Genomic DNA, 19,301 nt, shown 5'->3' on the forward strand with positions numbered 1-19,301 from the left:
TCCCAATAATTTCTCCTATAGGTTAAGCTCCATTAATCTCCAAAAAGCATAGTGTCCATCTTCCACTCAAAGAGTCAGTGCCTCCAAAATGGTTACGAGAGGCTGTCCCGACACTGCTAACTTGCCCTTCACGGTCTTTCACGATCTGGTCTTGTCTGACTTTCTAACTTCATTTCACACCATTTCTCTTGTTCAGAATCCTGTGCTTTACTCAAACCAAGTAACTTGCTGGTACTTATATTTGTGCCTTTACTTTTACCTTTCCCTTGTTCTGGAACAGGCTTCCCTTATTTCTTGTGATCTAATTTCTGCCTAAAACATGAGAACTTGCCTAATAATTAAGTACAGAATTAAATATAGACTGAATTGGAGAGCCCAAGCCATAGAATAGAACTGCCTGGGTCCAAACCTTGGCTCTGCCACTTATTAGCTATGTCAAGACACTTGTCCTTTCTAGATCTCCATTTTCTCATCTAGAAAAAAAATGGGTTAAAGCTCTGAGAAGAGTGTCTCATACATACAAGATCTTCTATTAATGCTAGAAATCAATTCTGAATGAATAACTTTTGTCTTCATTTCTACAGCTTTGCCCTTTAAGCACATTCTTATTTAGGTATTAATAAGTTTAATTATGAATATGTATAAAACATATCTCTTGATTTATGGGCATGAAAAATATACTTCACTTATATTTATGTAAAATAAAGAACTTGTACTCAAGCATATTAAAGCAGTTATTAAAGACATTGCAAACAAACACAAAAGTATGTAGAATAGGATGACGAATCCCTATGTGTACATCAACTGGCTTTAACTCATGGCCAGTCTTGTTTCATCTCGATCCCCTCCTTTAAGATTTTGAGGCAATCCCTGATAGTAGATGCTTCATCTATAAAGAGTCCAATATGTATCTCTAAATAATAGGAACTTTTTCTTACATAACCTCTATACCATTATCACACATACTTTTTAACAGTAATTTCTAAATGTCATTAAATAGTGAGTGTTCAGATTTCCAATAGTATAATAAAGCCATAAAATTTTTAAGTAATTTCCTTTCATTGGGATCCAAATAAAGGCTCACACATTCCAGTTGGTTCCTGTGCTTTTAAGAGACTACTAGTCTGCAGTATCCCAATCTATTTCTTAGTTGTTTTGTTGTTTGTTTATATTATATTATTTGTTAAGGAAGCAGGTTTGTTTGTCTTGAAGAATTTCCCAGTCTGGATTTAATTACATCTCCATTATGCAATTTAATATGTCTCATCTCTGTGTTTACTTTAAATGAGTAGTTAGATTTGGGTATGATTTTTTTTCAGCAAAACTGCTTCATAAGACATATGGCATTCCTCTCTCATAAGTGACCTAATGTAGGAAAATCTCTTTTTGTGATGATAGCAGCCATTGGTCATCCATATTTACACTCATTAACTCACTTAGGGTTGCAAAGTGGTGATATTTTAATTTTATCATTTCTTCTACATTATTAGCTGGGGGAGCTTTCCCTCATCTACTCTCTGATTGCCCAGTGATATGGTTCACAAAGGAAATTTCTGCTAAGTACTTGATTCTTTCCATTGATATACTATTTTTCAAAATAATAACTTCTCTAGTACCCTCCAGGGGTTACCAATTATGTTTTATTTCATTGGCTTGTTTTTTAGTATTATAAACCTATTTTAATCCATTGTAATTTTCCTTATTGATCCTCAAATGGTCTCATTCTTAGTCAGTAGGAACCTCTTCCAGTTCACTTCTGAATCCCTATGACATGAACCAGGCATCTTTAACAGCTTCCCCTCCGTAAGGATAACATGTTCCAGGTTCCTGCACACTATTTAAGTCCTAATTATATTTCAAAGCCTAACTCAGTGTTCATGCCCAACAGGAAGTCTTCCTGACCACAGATGCCCTCAGTATATATCTCACCACTGAACCCCTGTGGCTCTCAAAGTTGTGGTATCCTTTGTCAATAATCAGAGGCTGGTCTTCTGCAAACAGCAACGTTGAGGCCTCTTATCTCCAGTGCCTGGCACAGGGAATTACATACAGTTGTTATGTGACCATTTTTTTCTGAGTGTTTAACACTGCCTTAGCTAAGTAGACTCAAAATTATATAACCCTTTCAGAAATTTAATAGGAATAATTTTACTTATTACGGGGTTTCAGATTCTAAACTGGATAGTGAGTAAACACGTAGTTTAAGATATTTTCTGGTCATGCATGTATAATTGGATTGGTGTTCCTCAGTCAAGATTCATTGAGTAAAATTAAGACACAAACTTTATAATAACAATATTAACAAAAGTTATAAAAACAAAAATAGTACAGAAACCATCTATATATCCTTTACCTCAAGTAACAGATGATCTGTTTCTCTCTATCTCATAGTACTAATATATAACTACATATGCTTATAAATGAACAAATACATATTATTTTTCCATGTAATTTGAGAATAAGTGTCTTAATTCATGGCCTTTTATCTCTAAATACTTCATTGTGTATTTCCTATGAATAGGGATATTCTCTTATGTAACCACAGTACAATGATCACTTTTGTAAGTTTACATTAATTCATTACATGTTTTGATTTTAACAAAAATAAGGAATACTTATAGACAATTTATAAACACCTTTCTCAGGCAGCAGCTCAAAATAATACCAGGAGATAGATGATATTAAACTAGATCAAGTTTATCGATATGGAAACTGAAGCTCTGAAAGGTTGTGATTTTACATGTGTGAAATTCTTTGCTCTTTACATCTTTCAGACTCTAATTAAGTGAGACCTTGTAGAAAATTTGTGGATTTAATGCCAGAACAAACAAAAAAGAAAACTCTCTAGTCCATGCATCTTTGTCAAACCAAACACGAGTTACAGACAGCCATAGGAGTGGTGAGTCATTGGATCTGGTTGTGATTTGCTTGTGATGAGTATGGAGAGTTTCCTTCTAGATTTGTCATTTTCCCTGGATTCCCAGGCAGCAGCTATGACAGAAGGAATTGTCTCTGATGAGTGTAAAGTTTCATCTCCTTCCCTCATCAGCAAAGGAAATGAAATGGAGAATTTGGAAAAGGACCTGAAATATTATTGCACATATTGCTATAATGTGGAATTTTTTACACTAGTGCACAGATCAATTCATTCTAGATATGTCATGGGTTCCAAATCAGCAGGAGGGACTCATTAAAGATGCCATTATTTTACTCAAAATTCTCCCTGATGATGTTTTATTCAGGAAATATTCTCCCTAATGTGTGCCTCTGCCTATGTGCACATTAGGAGAGGCAGACCAGACGCATGATTCTGAAGAATGGGCCCACACCCTGCTCATGCTGAAGTCACCTGCTCAGACACCACCTTAGGCCTGGCCTCCCTAAATACGCACTCTCTTGTTGTATCACATTTCTCAGGATTTATTCCTGCAGTATTGCCTCTCTCTTTTTAAAAATCAAATTCATTCTCTCTCTCCTTCCCCCTCTTCCTTCTTCTCCTCATCCCCCACCCCTCACCTAATCTGAAAATACCTTGGGTCTTACCATTTGTCATTCTTAATATAGTGACTACAATTTTAAGCTAAGTGGGAAGGGTGGGCTGTGGCATACCATCTTGCCAACTTGGTACATTGGGACCACTTCTATGAACGCATTAGTTTACTGCCATGTAGTAGTATCTGTAGAAGTCATAGCGACATTTTTTGGAATGTCTTCTTTGTCCTTGAACTACAAAAGCAGTTTCTCAGAAACTTGGACATTCTGCGACTATGTTAGCAAACATGAATGACTATGGCGTACTAGCAGATTTCTCAAAGGTCTAGCTTTTAAAAAGAAAGTCTTAAACCCTAGACTGCATACAAATGCCAGTTGGGTGGCTTTCCCTGCCACACCAACTATCCAAGTTAACTGGATAGCCAAGACTAGGAAAATGAACAATAAAGGACTGGAGCTTATGTAGAACCAAGTTTAACCAGAATTATGCCGTGAGTTAATTAACAAATCAAAACAATGATAGCTTTTTCTATTTGTAACTCCAAAATCCATATAAATTCTTTAATTATACTATCATTTTATTGTTTAAAATTACTCAAATTAATGGACTGTCAACTAGATTATGGAAATGGCTCATGAGGTATCCATGAGAATGTTTCGTCAAAGAGGATTTTTTCTTTATATACAAAATATGAACCAAAATAAATTTATAATTTATTTACTATATTAGTTATTAAAGGAAATTGACATAAGCTGGTTTTAAAGAAGTTATTTTGTTAGATTACATTCTTTCTCCCCCTTGGAGAGATATCTTTTTTTTTATTTTAATAAATCATTTATTTTATTTTATTTTAATCATTGTTCAAATACAGTTTTCTCCTTTTTACTCCCAGTCCAGCCCCCCTCCGACCCCTCCCCACTTCCCTCCCATTACCACCCTCCCCCTAGTTTTTGACCATGTGTCCTTTAACTTTGTTCCTGTGAACCCTTCCCAATGTCCCCTGAAATTCCCTCTACTCTCCCCTGTGGTCACTGTCAGCCTGTCCTCTATTTCAGTGTCTTTGGTTATATTTTGTTTGTTTCTTTGTTTTGTTGTTTAGGTTCCTGTTAAAGGTGAGATCATATAGTATTTGTCTTTCACTGCCTGGCTTGTTTCGCTTAGCATAATGTTTTCCAGCTCCATCCACGCTGTTGCAAAGGGTAGGAACTCCTTCTTTCTTTCTGCTGCATAGAATTCCATTGTGTAAATGTACCATAGTTTTTTGATCCATTCACTTACTGATGGGCATCTTGGTTGCTTCCAGCATCTAGCTATTGTAAATTGTGCTGCTATGAACATTGGGATGCACAGGTTCTTTTGGATTGGTGTTTTAGTGTTCTTAGGATAGAGTCTCAGCAGTGGAATTGCAGGGACAAAAGGCAGATCCATTTTTCGTTTTCTGAGGAAGTTCCATACTGCTTTCCATAGTGGTTGTACCAGTCTGCAGTCCCACCAACAGTGCACTAGGGACCCCTTTTCTCCACAACCTCTCCAACACTTGTTGTTTGTTGCTTTGTTTATGATGGCCATTCTGACTGGTGTGAAGTGGTATCTCATTGTGGTTTTAATTTGCATCTCTCTGATAGCTAGCGATATTGAACATCGTTTCATGTGTCTTTGTTAGGTTTATGTCACAAAAGCAACTTTATGTTGGAAAGTACTTTATTAGGTGAGTAATCTTGGCTCTAATCCATTTAGATAAAAGAATTTCAGCCTGTGACATGACAAATAAGTTTATCAAGACAAAGTCTTTTTGAGGTTTGAAAATGCAGGGGCATTGGTCTTTGAACACAAAATTGTCTCTGCCTTTATTTCTATTAATCCTGTGTGTATGAAGTCATCCTTTTAAAAGAATTTGCATGAATTTAATTTATAATATAGTACCATACATATAATTTTTATTCATTTCAGCATTATAACAATACTCTTTAGATAAGTTGAAGCTATTTGCTTTTATAAGTTAAAAATTCAAAAGGCCAATAATGGAAAAGACTGTGTAGGTGCACACAGCATAGAGACAGACATAGTGTTTGACTCAGTCCTCCTGTTTCCAAGCACCAGACTCAGTTCAGTAGATCATAGTTAAAACTGTAAGCTCTGGCTTGGCGGTTTTTGAAAATCTACCATGTTTCTCAGTATATATTTAGCTGCCAGAGATATAATCAGTTAGTCACTTTATTATCATCATCTGTAAAAGAAAAAAGCAGTAAAGTATTATCTATTATAGCTATATTAAGATGGTAAATTGCAGATATCTTTATGTTGGAAAGTACTTTATTTAGAAAAGTTCTATTTTATAAGTTCTTTGGCTAAGTAATCTATATAACCTAACCTAATCTAACCTAATGGGTTAGTTGTATACTATATGTTTTTTTTAAATTTACAACATTTAGGCAAAGGTGCTTCCCTACAACGATATTTCTTAACGTACTGATTTTTAAGTGAATGATAAACCATATATTTTAATAGTTTAAATTACTGAAAAAACTAATTATATTGTAAGTTTGTTTAAATCATTATACCTTAATAATTCACCAAAGACATGGGATTTGTTTCTTACTTGTATTTTATACTGAGTAGTTTGACTTCTATTCGAATAGACCAGAGAATAATATAAATTACATAGTCCTCATATTAAATTTATTTAAAGTTCGTATTGGTCTCATAAAACAATGTAAAATATATTCATATTTCATATAAAATACGTATGTAATCTAATAGGATAAAAGGATGACTGGGAAACCATGTACATATGCAGGGGAAATCTGAATAAGCCCAACAAAAAGAAAAAAGGAAGACTTGGGAAAGAGTTGCAACATCAAATGAATTTTCCAACCCACTCACAGATTGATCAGAGAAGGGTGGAAGCTTTATAGACTTAAGGTGCTAGAACAGAAATTTTGTCTAAATCCTTGGATGATGAATAAACTATTTGGACACAAGAGTGATTCCAAGGGAACCAGTTTATTTAATGGGAGTCCCAGGAAGAGGGGAGGGAGAAAAACAAGACAGAAATGAGAGCCAAAATCTTCCAAAGTTTGTTGAAAAATATTAGTATATAGATCCAAGAAACTTAATAGTCCAAAGCAGGATAAACACAAAGCAAACCTCATCTAGACATATCCTAGTCAAAGTGCTGATAAACCAAAGACAAACAGTAAATCTTGAAAGCACCAAGAGGAAAACACCACACACATGAAATCACAATAAGAATAATGGTAATGTCTCTTTGGAAACAGTGTACACCAGAAAGCAGTAAAAATGACATATTCAAAAAGAAATTGTCAACCAAAAATTCTATATCCAGTGAAAATTTCTTTCAAAGATGAAGGCAAAATAAATAAGATTTATTTTTTTGCTAGCAGGCATGACTTATAAGAGTTGCTAAAGAATTCTTTCAGAATGAAAATAAATGTACCACATGGTAACTTAAATGCACAGGAGGGAATGAATGGTACTGTGAGTTATAAATGTATGGGTCAATGTAAAAGATTCTGTGTGTGTATTCATGTGTGTATATAAATGTATACATTTGTATTTTTTTCTTTAATTTCTTTAAAAGCATATTTTAAAGAAAAACTACAACACTATACTGTTAGGTTTATAACAGATGAACAATAGTAATACAGAGAAAAGGGGAGGAAATGAAGCTCAATTATAGTAAATTTACCATAGTTTACTAAAATAAAATCAGCAAAGATACATATTATAAGTGCTAGGGCAAACACCTTATTAAACACTCATAAAAGGTAAATACTCATAAGAGAAAACTAAAATGGCAAGATAAAGATATTTTTTGAATAAAATGAAGGCAATAAAGAAAGAACAAAGGAATGAAAAGGATGTGAGACATATAGAAATTAAATAACAAAATAGAAACCATTGCCTAACCCAATGTCACAAAGGATTCTTCTAAATATGTTCTAGAAATGTTATACTTTTGGATTTTGCATTTGAGCTTTAAATGCATTTGAGTTCATTTTCATGTAGGGTGAGATTTATGGACTAAAGTTCATAATTTTTTTTGTCACATGGATATCTACCATACTACAATTATATTAAATGTGATCTAAAAGTCATATGGGTGGTTTACTTACTCTTAGAAGAAATTTGGGTACTAAAGACCCCATACCTGGCAGCTGGACACCTGCTCTGCCAGTCTCCCACTGAGTGCTTTGGATACTTAACTTAGACGTTCATGGCTCTTTCTTCATCAGTGGAACAACATCTGCATTAATGCAATATCAGAAGGAGAGGAGAGCAAGCAAGGTATCAAGAATCTATTTGAAGAAATAAGTACCAAAAGCTTCCCTAATCTGGTGCAGGAAAAAGACACACAAGTCCAGGAAGCTTAGACAGTCCAAACAAGTTGGACCCAAAGAGTCCTACACTGAGACACATCGTAATTAAAATGGCAAGGCTTAAAGATAAGGAGAAAATCCTAAATGCCTCAAGAGAAAAGCAGATAGTTGCCTACAAGGGATCACCAATTAGACTCTCATCTGATTACTCATCAGAACATTTCAGTCCAGAAGGGAGTGGTGTGAAATATTCAAGGTAATGAAAAGGAAGGACCTACAACCAAGGCTACTTTATCCAGCAGGCCTATCATTTAAAATTGCAGGAGAAATAAGGAACTACATAGCAATGGTTTATTGGATATATATCCCCAAGCAAGTGAAACAAAAGAAAAAATAAATAAATGGGACTACATCAAACTAAAAAATTTTTACACAGCAAAGGAAGTCATCAACAAAATAAAAAGACAACCCACAGAATAGGAGAACATATTTGCCGATACATCTGAGAAGGGGTTAGTGACCAAAATTTATAAAGAACTTAACACTGAAGAAATCAAACAACCTAATTTAAAAATGGACAAAGAACCTGAATAGACACTTCTCCAAAGAGGACATACAAGTGGCCAGTAGATATGTGAAATGCTGCTCAATAAATATCACTAATCATCAGAAAAATGTGAATTAAAACCACAATGAGATATTATTTCACACCTCTCAGAATGCCTATCATCAATAAATCAACAAACAAGTGCTGGTGAGGATGTGGAGAAAGGGAGAACCCTTCTGTGCTGTTGGTGGGAATGCAGATGCGTGCAGCCACTGTGGAAAGCAGTATGGAGATGCCTCAATAAATTAAAAATGGATCTGCCTTTTGACCCAACAATTCCACGTCTGGGAACATATCTGTAGGAACCCAAAACACTAATTCGAAAGAACATAAGCACCCCTATGTTCACTGACGTGTTATTTACAGTCAGCAAGGTATGGAAACAGCCCAAGTGTCCATCAGTAGATGAGTGGAATAAACAACTATGTGACATTTACATAATGGAATACTAATCAGCTATAAAAAAGAGAACACTATGCTAAGTGAAATAAGCCAGTCAGAGAAAGACAAATGCCATATGATTTCACTCATATGTGGAATCAAATAAATAAACTGAACTAAGAAGGAAAATGGAGACAGACTCATAGATGGAGAGCAGGATGACAGCTAGTTGGGGGGACAAGGTTAGGGGGTGGAAGGATTGAGCAAAATGGAAAAAGGACTCATGGACATGAACAACAGCGTGGTGATTCCTGGGGGTAGGGATCATAAAGATTAGATTAAAAAATTAAATCAATTTTGATTAAAAAGATTAACAGTAATAAGTATAATAAAATAAAACAATTATAATAATATACTCTAATAAAAATTATGTGAATAAGAAAAAATAAAATTGAATTAAGGGGACATTGCATTAAATTTCAATTCAAGGGGAATTTATGATTATATATATATTTCATTTATTCTTATATTTATGTGTTTATTCATATTATATTTCCCTGGATTACCATAATGGCCCCCAGAGCTGGAGGGGCAGAGAATACTTTCTGAGGTTTATACCAGAGTGAAATTCTATTCTAGAAATCTTGGCTTCCAAGGCTGTGGGCCCATCAAGTCAAAAGAAATTTCAGGGACAATGGAAATATGCTTCTTTAATCATATTTTCAAGATCTATTCTATTAATTTATATATCCATTTAGTAATCATGAATTGAGGAACTATTATAATTCAGGTTATGTGCATAAAACCAGTGAGTAAGGAGCATGCAGACCCAGCCCTCAGGCAGTTTATATTCTGGCATCACCCCTTTGAAGCCAGGGATGTGTGCAGAACTGTCTGTGAGAGAGAGGCAGGGAGTAAGGCCTTGGCCTGCCTGAGGTAAGGTGAGCTATATTCTAAAAGGCTAGGTTAAACCTCATCAGCTTGTTGCAGCTCTTCATCTTTTTGCATGGGAGATGTGATTAAAGTTCTTGGGAGATAGAGTTTTAAGACCAGCAAAATTGTTTAATCTCTGATGAAACCAAACAGGTAGAGAAAGAATCAAAAGAGACAAAAATCAAAGGAGGTTGTATTAATTTAGATGATGCATTAGTGAATTTGATAGCCATTTAAATGGACCTGTGTATTAAGAATTCTAAAAATCATCCCCTAGCCCCCAGTGAAGAAAACACTGTCGTGGAGTTGCTTTCCAAAGTCTGGAGTCATGGGTGGAGCAGCTGGATAGGAACTGCACGTGGGGTCAGCAGGGTTTTTTGAAGAGACCGCTGGGCTGGGAGTCTTGTCTCTGACTCAGTTTCCCTGCTATGAAAATGGGAATAGTAGGCATCTTTAACAATTTCCTCCTTCCTCTCTTATAAAAATAATAAAATAAAATAAAATAAAATAAAATAAAATAATTATATGGAAATAAAAGTGACCTGGTATAACCAAAACAATTTGGAAAAAAACTAAAGGACTAATACTATCTGATTTTAACATTTACCATACAGGTAAATAAACTAATGAAGAAAGTACAGTGTTAGTGTAAAGACAGACAAACAGAAGACCAATGAAAAAGAATAGAGTTCAGATCACTCCACAGATATATGGACAACTTACTTTCAACAGAAGTACAAAAACAATTCAGCTGATAATGGATATTTCAACAACACTATTGGAACGATTAAATATTAATTTTTTAATTAAAAATTTTATTTATATCTACCACTTTATTCACTACATATATATTTACTCATTTATTTATAAATCACTAAATTTATTTATGAATAAATTCTTAGATATGACACTAAAAAGATAATAAAAAAAGTTGATATGTAAGAGTTTATCAAAATTTAAAAATCCTTTTTTTTGAAAGACTCTGTTAAGAGAATGAAAAACAAACCACATTGGCAGAAAATCTTTGCAACTTACATAAATTATAAAGGGCTTTTATCAAAATATATAAATAACTCTAGACAAACAATACAATTTTTTAAATGAATAAATGATTTGAATACTTTCCATAAACACATGAAAAATTACTCAACATTAGTCATTAAGGAAGTATAAAAAACAAAAAAAATTAAACCATGAAAATGTTGGTTTTGTGGGCATACACATATATCAAAACTTACCAATTTATTCCTTTTATACATGTGCAGTTTATTGTATGTCAATTATGCCTCAATAAAAAAGTTAAACATTTTCAAGTTTAAAATACCATTACAAAAATAAAAAGCCAAACTACATTCTGGGAGCAAATATTTGCAAATTACATATCTGATAAATAATATGTAATGAATTTTTACAACTCAGTAATAAGATACACAAATTATGGGAGGCCTGGGTGGGTGAGCTGGAATGGGAGTAAATGAGAAAATTGTACTTGAACAACAATTAAAATAAAAATTTTTAAAAAGATACACAAATTAAAAATGAGCAAAAGATTTGAATGGATACTTCATCAGAAAAAAATATGTGAATGGCTAGTAAGCACATGAAAGAATTATTAATTTTTAAGAAAATGCAAATTTAAACTGCAGTGAGATGTCACTGTGCACCCACCCACTAGAGTGGCTGTATTAAAAAAAACACAGACTGACAATACCATCTGTTGGTGAGGCTTAGTAGAAATTTGAAACTCTTATACACCAATAATACTAATGTAAAATGATATAGGCACTTTGGAAATAGGTTTAGAAGGTTCCTAAAAAGTTCAACATTCACTTATTATATGATCTGACAATTATACTCCAGGTATTTATTTACCCTAGAGAAATAAAATACATGCCCATGGAAATATGTGTATGTCATTGTCCATAGCAGTGTTATTTAGAATAGTTAAATATGGGTTGGTGAATGAATAAACAAACTGTAGTCTATCCATATAAAAAGTACTACACAGAAATTAGAAATGAGCTACTTATCTATGAAACAGTATGGGTCAACTTCAAAGCCATAATGCTGCATCAAAGAAGCTGGACCAGAATAGGCTGCATGTAGTATAATTCTGTTTACATAAAATTCCTAGAAAAAAAGCAAAAGTATAGAGACAAAAAGTGTACCAGTGGTTGTCTGGGCTGTAGATATGAGGAGCAACCACCTACAAATCAGCACAACAGAACTTTCTGGGTGATGGAATGTTTTAATCATGAATGGTGGTGATGGTTGCACTATTATGTAAATTTACTCAAACTCAAAGAACTGTACATGTAAAACATATCAATATTATGGTACATTATACCTTAATTATACCTTAAAAATTGTTAGAAATAAAAAAGATGTCTAGGTTGGAAGTAGGAATTTGAGAGTCATTAGCATTTAGATGGTCCCTAATTGTAAATGTGGAGAAGGTAATTAGGGGAAGTCCAATGAAAGGGAAAACATAAGAACCTGAGACAGATCCCTATGGGCAAGCCACATTTAGAGGACCCAGCATAAAAAAAGGATGAGAAAATGTGGCTATAGAAATAAAATGAAAAACAAATAGTATAGTGTCTCAGCAAGCACATATTGCTTGGAGGGTGCTGGTCAAAACAAACAAACAAACAAACAAACAGACAAACAAACAAACAAAAAAGGTATCAAATTTACAGATGGCTCAAAGAAGAAAAAAACAAGATGTCTAATGGTTTTCACCTTGATATGAGCAGATTAGAGGAGCAGGGTAGGTACCGGCCACTCTACAGTGGACTTCAAAGTGAGTGAGAGGTAACCGAATGTAGGCAAGAAATATGGGGAGTCCAGTTCAATAAGTTTATCTGAAAATGGAAGGAGGAAGATGGAGCAGAAACTGACAGGAGATGTAAATAAGAATTTTATTTCAATAAAATATTCAACAGTGCGTTTCACTGCAGTTGGCAAGAAGTGACTAGGAGGAAGGATGTTGAAGATTTAGGAAAAAAGGGCATAAATTTAAACATAAATTGCTTGAGAAGAAAGAAGAGGGGATTGAAAGCATAGGTTGAGGGATAAGCATTAAACAGAGAATTAAACAATTCTTCCACACATAAGAATAGAGGAAGTGATGGTGTGGTGTGAATGAATTCATAGATTTCAAGGAATTAAGGGAAGTCTTGTTGGATAGTTTCTGTTTTCTCTGTAGGAAGCATGGTTATCTGAGAGTAAGAGCAGAAATCCAAATACTAAGGATTTGAAGGGATGTGTCTTGCAGATCTTAGCAGGCTAGGAGACCGACGCTTTAACTCACCAACTCCTGTCACCTTTGGGTGGAAGACTGTTTCCAGGACCTTACGCACATCGTACCCCTCCCCCTGCTGCCCTTCCTTCCAGGATGCCTTTCCAGGGAGAAACAAATAAATACTCCAGCTTCAGAAAATTCCCAGAGGCATACATATGTCCTCTGAACTGTTCTTTTATCCTCAGTAAATGGAAATGAGATCACCCATGTGTGATTACTGCTAGAATTAAAGAGAGTCCTTACTATGTAAAGCACATGGCATAGAGCCTGGCATGGAGAAAGGCACATACAGTAGAAGCTAGTAGGTTGTTGCTAGTATCTAGTAAAGCATTAGTAAGAATAATAGCTACTTGCATTGTGGATAATAATGGATTAATTCAAACTCTGTAAAAAGGTTTCACTACTTACCTGAATGTAATAGTTTGAATACCAAAGCATTGTGGTTTTGTTTGGAAGGACATTAACTTTTCATGCTGTTTTGAAATTAGTTTCAACTAAGAATAGGCATTGAAAAAACCTCAGATGTAACCTAATTCCTATTTATCCTCTTTCCTTTTGTTGGGATTGTATTTAAGTTTCTGTCAGTCTAGAATGATGTATTATATTTTCAAAGAAACCTCCAGAGATGTTCTATTGGTTTTGGTTTTTAATCTTTTCTGCTTTTGAACTTATCTAAACACTGAAAAGTGATCTAAATGCATCTAATCTCTAACAACCTCTGATATCAAATAAATTTTCTTTAATTATAGCTTAAATCTGTAATGCTGTGTTTTTATTCATTTTCTTCTCAATGGAGGAAAAAGGGAACAGCTTGTTGCTATTGTCAACTTTCTTTTGTTTAGGATTCATTTAGTATGCGGTGCTTGAGTACCTTTTTCTTTGTCCAGATGTAAAACTCCCACGGCTTTTTTCCAAAGAATAGAATTTACAATTGAGATGCTTTAGAGCTCACCCAACCCCAATATATAACTTGATGAATTAATACACATTAAAATATTGTCATCTTCCATTTCTTATTTATCCCTTGTAGTAAATTACCTAATGTATTTTTTTGCTGTTACCAATTGACATGTTATTCTTTTCTTATGAATGATAAAAATTCTGCATGTTAACCAGTAAGCCACCATATACTTTTCTCCTTTTTGTCATTTGCCTTTTAGTTTATAGTATTTATTGTTACCTTATAAGTATATCATTAATATTTTGTCAAAAATGTAACTTGTTTCTATAATGAATTTCTTCTCTTGGTTCTATGCTTAGAGAAATCTGGCTTACCATGAGCTCTGAGCTATGTTATCTTGTATTTTCTTCTTTTTTTTTATTGTTGTTCAAGGACAATTGTCTCCATTTTCCCCCATCTCTCCTCCTCACACCAGCCATCCACACCTCCCACCCTCGATCCCACCCCACTTTGGCTTTGTCCATGGGTCCTTTATATATGTCCCTTGATGACCCTTTCCCTTCTTTCCCTGTTATCTCCCTTCCCCCTTCCCTCTGGTTACTGTCAGTTTGTTCCTAATTTCAAAGTCTCTGGTTATATTTTGCTTGCTTGTTTTTTTTGTTGTTGATTAGGTTCCACTTATATGTGAGATCATATGGTATTTGTCTTTCACCACCTGGCTTATTTCACTTAGCATAATGCTCTCCAGTTCCATCCATGCTGTCGTGAAGGGTAGGACCTTCTGCTTCTTTAATATACTTATTTTTAAGTAGGTTCTCTATCCCATCCAGAATTAACTTAAATACAAGATTACACATTTATCTTAATACAGTTCATGTTGTTTATTATAGCGTATTATTTCAGTCTGTTGTAACATTTCATACTATGAATCTGTTACATATATCTTCATAATACATAATATATTAGTGATTCTCAACTGCAGTCAATTTCACCCTCTATGGGAAATTTGGCAATGACTGGAGACGTTTTTATTTTTCAGGATTGAGAGTTGGAGGGGTGTGGGAGAGGCTGGCTATTCACCCCTAGTGAATAGAGGCCAGGGAAAATGCTAAACATTCTACAATAAATAGGAGAGTTCTCAACAAAGAATTGTTGTCAATAATGCCAGGATTAAGAGAATTTGATTGATGAGAGAGATTGAGAGCGACCAATCCATTGGACACCGTTCCTCTGCCATTTACACTCTCACCAATAGTAACATAACCTGGCCTGTAATTTTTTTCCACTCTGAGGGACATTGCTTCCTTCTTTGCAGAAATCCAGATATATTATATTTTTCTTTTCCCTGGGATGTTTCTAATAATAAATGAGCTTAATAGTTTTAGATCACAGACCCTGGAGCCATACTGCCTGGGTTGAATCAGGGCCCTGCCCTCCTTGTAAATTGTGTGACCCTGAGCAGTTATTTAACCTCTCTGTCTTCAGTTCTCCGATCTGTAAAATTAGGGTAATGATCGTTACCTTTATCCTAAATTGTCATAGAATTGCAAGATGTTTAATGCAGTGCTTGACACATAGTAAACATTGTAGATGGGTTTGGTAACAATGATTAACAATAAAATAAGTGACTTTTTTTATATGACCCTTATTTGATCATATGACATAAACTTATTGTTTATATTAAAAATTATACTTTTTAAAATTCACTGCAGATTTTACCAGGGATCAAATTGAAGCAGTGTGTTTCTTCCTTTAGCCTTCTGCTACATCTCTCATCCTCTGGCCATGCGGCATAAACCCCATCAGAATTTCAAACCTGTTATATTATTATTTAACTTTTATTACCACTGTCAGGGGTTTATGCTTATAGTTTTTCTTGTAGGCACATATCTCTTAAATATATACAGTTGCTTATTTTTTCCATCTATGGGAACCATTAATTTTTAATAAAGACTATTTATTTTTAGTTATATTCTGAAAGTTAATGGTGATATCCATGAAATTATGTTTTCTTGTGTCAAAAATTTCAATTCAGTCTATTAGTTTGTGCTGAATACACTTCATCTCACTATCTAGACACTGTGTTGTTTCTGATCCCATTACTAGGTAGATTTTTTCTTCTGTGTATTCCCGAGCCTCTTAATTCTTACTTTGCTTTCTGTCAAAAATAACATCTTCTAGATCAGCATTGTCCAATGGAATTTTCTCTGATGATGGAAATGTTTTCCTCTAAACATACTGTTGAGCATTTAAATGTGTGGCTAGGACAACTGAGGACTGATTCTAAATTGCAGTTACTCTTAATTTAAGTTAAGGTAGCCACATGCGTCTAGTGGCTACCACATCTAGTGCATCTAGCTCAGCCCTAGATTATCTCTTTCATCCCAGCTTCACTCTGACTCGGACCAGTTTCACTGAATGTACTTTTTTCACCATATATATGATACCTGTTATTTCATATATATGAATATATATAATACATATGAATATATATTTCACATGTTCCAGCAGGCATTTTGTTTCAATCCTGTGTTTTCACACAGTAGTAATGCACAGTCCCAGATAATTGGGCCTGCGCATGGGCATTTCTGCTTGTTCAGTAAATAATGTATTAACTCTTAAAATCAGGTCCTTGCTTTTTTTTATTTCTTTGCAAAGAAAAATGTGTTTATTTTAGAAAAGATATGAATGAAGAAGAACAACAGAACATATGATGAAGAGAATAGAAACCACCCCAGTGACACGAAGCAGAGATTACTACTACTATTCTCCCCTCCCCTTTTTACACACACACATTCACCCACATGCACACACTCATATTGTGATATGACAGACTGAGACTTCACTGAGTTCTTTCTATATAATAACGTATTATACAGATAACACATGTTTATGATTTTTAAAAATGAAAAATGTTGAAGAGTATACTGAAGGGAAAAAATTACCCATAATCATAGAAGGCATAGATCTACCACTTATATTGTTTGGGTTGTTTTCTTCCAATATTATTTCTAAGACCACAGTAGGTAGATAAGTAAACAGACATTAAAAAATTAATCATGCTATAGATATGCAATATGCAGGGCTTACCAATAAAAGAAAATAGCTTTCAGATGGTAATATATGTCACTATAGGTGTGTGTCATCAGCAATGGTATTACTGGCCATTTGAAAAATTTGTAACTTTAAAGTTATAAAAATAGATACTGGTTAACATTCACTGAATTTGTAAATCCAATAATTGTATCTTACTTTTTACATCATGAGAATTTTCCTATAGTTTAAAATAATATTCATAAACATGGTTTTAATGGCTGATCATGTTCCTTTGTATCAATATACCATATTTTTAAAAATTATTGGACATTTAAGATATTTATTACTACTCTTTATTACTACTATAAATATCACTTCAGCTGTATGTCTTGGTGCCTCAGCCTTTCTATCTCTGATTATTTTCTTATGATACATTCTTAGAACTGAAATCACAGAGCCAAATGAAATGAACAAGTTTAAGACCTTTGATATATATTATCAAATTGCCCTCCAGAAACTTCCTTGTCTCTTATAAAAGCAAACAAATAATCCTTGTTTATTTATACTCTAATCATTTTTATGCAGCTTTTCTTTGAACCTTTAAACCTCTCTTTGATTTTAGAACTCAGAATTGTTTTTTTTAATAAATGTTTCTTTCAAGGGATTAACAAAGTAATCACAGTTATAAATACCCAAACAGTGTAACTCTTTTTTTTTTCTTAGTAAAGGTTCTTATGTGTAATATTTTCCATTGTTTAAATTGTTTCTTTCTAGGGTGAACAAGGAGAAAAAGGAGACCCAGGTCTGGCTGGTGTTGACGGACAAGATGTAAGCCTTACTCTCTTTTTTCTAAGGGTCTTTACATTTTGCCACTGACGTACGCTGGCTGTCTAATGCTACTAAGACTGAACCATAAAAATTAAGGCAGTTTTCCACATGGTTCTGTAGAGGCACAGTGTCTTCAATTTCACTGCAGATAGTTCCTTGACTATATACACAGTTGACCCTTGAATAATGTGGGGCTTAGGGGTGCCAAGCCCTGCACAGTCAAAAGTTTGCATATAAGTTTTGACTCCCCAACAAACTTAGTTGCTTCCAGGGCCCACAGCAGCCCCCCTCCTGCCTCACCCCTGTGAATATTGAAATCCCCGAATGCTCAAGTACTGGGTATAAAGTGGCACAGATCAGTGCACACTGCTGGCCCCCACATCCGCAGACTGCCAACCACAGATCAGAAGCAGTACAGGTGTTTACTGAAAGCAATCTGTGCCTGAATGGACCCATGCAGTCCAAACTCATGTTGTTCAAGTGTCAACTGGATTTTATGCTTGCTACCCTTAACAGGCCTTTCTCCCTTGTTGCTTCTGGCTTGCATTTTTTCTAGTCTTCCTTTGTCTGTCTTCTCTCTTCCTTCTCCTGTGGCCTGTGTTCTTACCCAGGGTTCACTTTTCATCCCACCCCAACTCTCTGTCTACTGAGGGGTCTTTATAGGTAGGATCAGAGTGATGAACAGCAAAGGAAGAAAGGAAGGGAAATGGGAACCTCTTTCCTTTTCCTCTCCCCTTTAAAGTCATTTTTATATACCAGAGAATGAGGACTAGCACTAATGGCTTATAGGACAGGAGCCTCTGCATCTTCTCTACCTCCTTACCATACATCAGGATACGAAACACCACAGCTGTGGTCCCATACCACAGGTTCCATAAATGGAACCTGTGATCCACCTCCCCACCCCTGTCACGGGGGGCACCTGGTACAGTGGTACAAGGTCTGGAGTGGAAAGCCAGAGCCCAGTTTGTGTTCCAGTTCTGTCACCAGCTGAGAAAAATCACTTCTCAGAGTTTGTGAAGTGACAAACTATGAATAGATTCTAAAGTATGTATAACTGTGCTTTTCTGCAAAGAGATTATTAAGACTACAAATTTGAAAAGCATGATAAAATTGAAAGGATTCACTCAAGTTTCTGGAGTTCCTGCTGCATGTGAGTCACTGTGAGGAAAATAAAACAGAAGTACAGCTGGAGCCCATGTATGGAAGGCACTGCATGTGGGGATGTTTGTCCTTCCTCCTCGGAGCAGAGGGAGATGTGGTCCGAGCTGTGTTCAATGAAGATCTGTTTTACAGGGTGTCTGTAAACCAGAGAATCGGGGCCTTTGCCTGTGTATTTTGTTTCTATCATATTCTTCATGAAAGCAAAGAACTTTTCTTGAAATCTCTAGTATTTAGTAAATGTTTAGAATGAGTAAGTTCTCAATAATTGTTTGCTTGTTTCATTTTAAAAAACTGAGAGATTATTACAATAGTCT

The 19,301-nt window shown here is 34.8% G+C and overlaps 1 protein-coding gene across 1 annotated transcript in view; it reads left to right on the plus strand.

The window, feature by feature from the left end:
• The window catches only part of COL19A1 (collagen type XIX alpha 1 chain), a 330,577-nt gene that overhangs the window by 127,353 nt on the left and 183,923 nt on the right, over nt 1–19,301 (plus strand). The window contains exon 12 of the mRNA XM_045843183.1: nt 17,770–17,823. Within this exon, the coding sequence (XP_045699139.1) occupies nt 17,770–17,823 (54 nt within the window). The remainder of the gene's footprint in view (nt 1–17,769; nt 17,824–19,301) is intronic.

This window comes from Phyllostomus hastatus, unplaced genomic scaffold, assembly GCF_019186645.2.
Source record: "Phyllostomus hastatus isolate PE091 unplaced genomic scaffold, TTU_PhHast_1.1 phas_contig_40, whole genome shotgun sequence".
Classification (NCBI taxonomy): domain Eukaryota; kingdom Metazoa; phylum Chordata; class Mammalia; order Chiroptera; family Phyllostomidae; genus Phyllostomus; species Phyllostomus hastatus.